General features: G+C 38.8%; 1 protein-coding gene across 7 annotated transcripts in view; it reads left to right on the forward strand.

The window, feature by feature from the left end:
* Window positions 1–4,324, forward strand: part of LOC135185647 (neurabin-1-like) — a 48,291-nt gene extending 43,967 nt beyond the window's left edge. For all 7 annotated transcript variants that reach the window (XM_064162570.1, XM_064162563.1, XM_064162600.1 and 4 more), the window contains 2 exons: window positions 500–688; window positions 2,827–4,324. In XM_064162570.1, the coding sequence (XP_064018640.1) occupies window positions 500–688; window positions 2,827–2,994 (357 nt within the window). In that variant the 3' untranslated portion in view covers window positions 2,995–4,324. The remainder of the gene's footprint in view (window positions 1–499; window positions 689–2,826) is intronic.
* The last annotated feature ends 525 nt before the right edge of the window (window positions 4,325–4,849 follow it).

Genomic DNA, 4,849 nt, shown 5'->3' on the forward strand with positions numbered 1-4,849 from the left:
GAAGGAATGAACAATCCTCTCCTTTCAGAAAAGCACCAGATTTAATAAATCTGTACCTGGAACTGTCACTACATTTACTGACTACTAGAGTGCTTTCATTCTGAATTTTCATTACTCAGTAATACAGTTGAAGTGCTACTTGATTCCTCATGGTGCCTTGTAAGGAAGTATCTAACTTTAGGATTGAGCTACCTTAATTGAGGGAGATTTGTCAGGGCACATCAAATTTTAAGCAAATGCTTTGCTAGATAATTTCTCAGAGAAAACAATTTATGTTCTCTGCTTTTGACTTAGAATGTGTTGAGTGTTGTGGTGGGGTTCTTTTCTTCATAGCAAGCTCCTAGACTATATGACTATAAACTGTGATCTGAAGAACTTCGTTCCCTTTGGAGCTAGAGGTGTTAAAAATGTGTTTTGCTAATCAAACTCAGTTAACAACTGGAATTCAACATATAGTCAAGAAAAATATTGCTTACAGTGACTTTTCTCAATTGGTTAGGCATTAGATGATGAATTTGCAACAACAGGAAAGCAAAATCAATGGCATAGTAGACCTATTTCTGAATGGACCACCCAGCAAGTGTGCCACTGGTTAATGGGAATGAACATGGAGCAGTACATTAAAGAGTTCACAGCTATGAACATAGATGGCCAACAGTTAATGCAGCTCGACAGTGACAAGTTAAAGGTATGTGAATATCTCACAATAGATTTGTAACTGCATAAGTTTTATTGCTTACTTGGAATAATTTTAATGTACAAAGTCTTATTTTCCTGGTTTTATGTCTTTTAAAGGATGGAGATTTGCATTTCAAATACTTGGAGACAATACAGTTAGGTGACAATTTAGCAATTGACTGCAAAATTAAAAACAAGCCAACTTTAATCAGAAAAACACCAAGTATTTCTTCCTTGTTTGCATCTTGAGGGGATAAAAGTAAATACAGTTCTCCAGAGGGCCTTGATGTGTCTATCCTCGGTCTCAGCACAAGGTCATACTAAAACAAGATCTAGCCAATTCAAATGCATTAAATTCCATTATCCAGTTTTGAAAGTCCTCTTCAGATAGGAACATAAAAATCTTACCTGGTGACTTTTAAATGTTTTTGTTGTTGTTGTTGATTCTGCTTAAAACATCTGTTCTGTAGCACTCTGGCCATTCTGCAAGTTGCATAGTATGTATCCCTTATAATATTAGTAAATTCTGAGGTTTTCTTTCTCATTAGATTATTAGTCTGCATTTTGGAAGGGTAAGGTCTGTAACTAAAATGAGCTTCACTGGTCTGTCCTGGCATAAGGGAAAATTAATGATAATGATCAATGGTAGGATTTGAATGTTTTGGGGAGGAAAATAGTGTTTTACTTCAGTCTCCTAAATACAGAATCATAGGATCAGCCAGGTTGGAAGAGACCTCCAAGATCATCCAGTCAAACCTACCACCCAGCCCTATCCAAATAGACCACGGCACTGGCTCATCCAGTCTTTTCTTGAGCACCTCCAGGGACTGTGCTTCCACCACCTCCCTGGGCAGCCCATTCCAATGGCAAATCACTCTCTGTGTGAAGAGCTTCCTCCTAACATCCAGCCCATACCTCCCCCGGCACAATTTGAGACTGTCCTTGTTCTGTTGCTGGTTGCATGGGGGCGGAGACCTACCCCCACCTGGCTACAGCTTCCCTTGCCTGATTTAAAAATAGATGCGCCTTTATTTTGTTAAGTATTCCCTTTGACACAGAGGAAATACCTGTTAATGTCTGTCTTTATTTGAGGAGCTTCGGATGCGGATTCGTAAAGCTCCCTTTACACCTAATGCCATTGGGAGCTGCGTGGTGTGCACCGCTGCTGCCAGTAGCTTGGCGTCGGCTACTGCCACCTGCTGGTCACAACTAAAAGTGTGCCGGCTACCTGCGCAATGAAATGTTAACAACTAAAGCATTGATACCGAATATAGATCTTTCTTGTATAAAAAGAGCTGGAAACATATTTTGAGACTACTGCTTATGATGCTATTTTCTGGAAGTTCTCAAGTGTCTAAATGTTTGCAAAATGCAACAAGATGCTGGGTTTTTTTTGCAACTGAACAGAAGTAGGTCCTTGTTTCCTTCCTTACCTTGTTATGCAGATGATCATTTACAATGGTAGTGTGAACTCACGTCTTTGTTATTCAAATAAGCAGAGTATCTTGCAGCAAAGTGAGTAAGACTTTCTTTAACTGTTCATGTACAAGCACTGTTGACAGTGCTGTTACCTTGAGTACTGTATCCAGTTCTGGGTCCCTCAATTTAAGAGAGATGTTGAGGTGCTGGAGCATGTCCAGAGAAGGGCGACAAAGCTGGTGAGAGGCCTGGAACACAAACCCTATGAGGAGAGGCTGAGGGAGCTGGGGGTGTTTAGCCTGGAGAAGAGGAGGCTCAGGGGTGACCTCATTGCTGTCTACAACTACCTGAAGGGAGGTTGTAGCCAGGTGAGGGTTGGTCTCTTCTGCCAGGCAACCAGCAACAGAACAAGGGGACACAGTCTCAAGTTGTGCAGGGAGAAGTACAGGCTGGATGTTAGGAGGAAGTTCTTCCCAGAGAAAGTGATTGGCATTGGAATGGGCTGCCCAGGGAGGTGGTGGAGTCGCAGTCCCTGGAGGTGTTGAAGAAAAGCCTGGCTGAGGCACTTAGTGCCATGGTCTAGTTGACAGGCTAGGGCTGGGTGCTAGGTTGAACTTGGATGATCTTGGAGGTCTCTTCCAACCTGGTTGCTTCTATGATTCTATGATTCTATGAAAAGTTAATGATGAGGTGGTTTTTCTTTCTTTTTTTGTCCCCTCCCCCCTAAAGGCTTTGGGAGTTTCCAGTCAAAATGACCGATCAACAATAAAGAAAAAAATTAAGGATATTAGAAAAACACAGGAAAAACTGGAAAAGCAAAAGGAAAAGGTTCAAAAGAAGGAGAGAGAAGTTCGCAAGACTGGCAGAGTGGTAGCCACACTTGAATCAAGCTGCTAAAGTAACCCTGTTTTGTTTTAGTGTAGACTTGCTTCACCTTGAGGAAGTTCAGCAGATTTGTAAATAATTGTACAATTGAGGGAGGAGGGAAAGTGCAACCGTTTAACATGGTAGGTGTTCTTCACTTTTTAATTGTGGTCCCTCCCCATTATAACACAATAAAATCAAATAACGTTTTCAGTATTTTTTATTCCTAGTTGACTCAGCCTTGACTAATAGACAGTAACTTAATTTTCTGCCTTAATTAGTGTTTGTGCTTCTAAGACCTCATATGCCCTTTTATTGAAATCAATGTTTGGGAAAAGTAATTCTGGTGTTAAACATCATTCCCATTTTAGTCAACTAGCATTTGATAGCCTCAAATCTGATAGAGGGCCAGCAGAAAAAAAACCCTGCCAACAAATTCAGTCTGTGACAGTCTGTTTGTCTCTTGCCACTAAAGATGTATAGCAAAAAGTTAAGGAAACAGCCAAATTAATTTCAAAAGAAAAGCATGTATTTCAAATTCGTGGGATTCATTTAAATTCACACCATTTCTGGGGTTTTCACTCAAAGTTCACTGTGGTAGCACATTGTCTTGGAATTCTACATGTTGCAATTTTCTGAGAAAACAACAGGTATTAAGTAGTTTTCACAAACTACACCTACTAAGCACATTATTAAGTTTTCTATACACAACATGTGGTGTTGGGACAAGGTTGGAACCTATAAATAAGATCTTTTTTAACCTATTTTTCCTAAGTAATACATAGTTTTATAGATTTATGCGAAGATCAATTTGCAATACATGTATTTCTCTTTTCTACCTGCTACAAGATTTTTGTGGACCAAATTTATATATTTGCTAATTTTAAACTGTTTTTCAAACTTACTGAAGGAGGAATTCTAGGAAAAACTATCACTGAAGCACTGGGTTTCTGCATTTTATTTAAGTGTTCAATTGTAGCCTGCAGATTATTTCTCTTTAAAGGAGGATTTGATTCAGAATAGTTTAGAACACTAATTGGTCTTTTGTATATTTTCTAAAGATACTACAACAGCACTTCCTTTTTAATTAGATTATACATAGACTAGTTTATAAATTCCACCATAGAATGGACTAGAACGAAGCTTAACAAAATTAGTTTATGTGGACCAAGTTCTCCTTTAAATCTATGAGCTGTTTTTTTTTTTCAATTTAATTAAATGAATGAATTTCACTGTTGGTGTTTCACAGTAGTTGTTTTTTTGTTGGTGTAAGTGTATTATGAATTTCAGCAAAAGGACTGTGTGGAAGTGCTTCTGCACACTATGCATTTCCAAAATAAACATTTGAAAACCTTGGTAATAATTACTGTTAAAAAGAGGTTCAATTTTCAGCTTTTCGCATTAAGAAATGTTTCTTTGGTCGATAATTTAACTTATTCACTTTGCTTCCAGTAGCTTTGAGTTTGTACTCCACACTGACACACCTTGAAGAATGCTGCTATTGATAAAGGAATTAGAAGTACAGAATGATGAAATGCTTTGGATCATACACATAGAACCACTCTTCAATTAATGCAGTCAAGGAATTTCAATTCTCAGTTAAGTGCTTGGAACAGAGAATAATCATAGAACCTTGTATTACCTTTTTCCTTCAAGTCTACTGAGCTGAGTGGTGTGCCCTGTGACATTTGTTTCTGAGGCAAGTGGAAGTAATAGTTTCAAAGACTTGCCTGGGTGCAAAGCTGTTGTAGTTAATGCGGGCCGTAGCAAAGTCAACCTGGTACCAAAGCATAGGAGCACTGATTATCACAGACCGCAGTGTTTAACGTCTGTCAGATGCTAACCAAGAAATCTGGCTCCACAAAATCACCCAACTGAAAGCTTCACT

This window comes from Pogoniulus pusillus, chromosome 2 (genome assembly GCF_015220805.1).
Source record: "Pogoniulus pusillus isolate bPogPus1 chromosome 2, bPogPus1.pri, whole genome shotgun sequence".
Taxonomy (NCBI): domain Eukaryota; kingdom Metazoa; phylum Chordata; class Aves; order Piciformes; family Lybiidae; genus Pogoniulus; species Pogoniulus pusillus.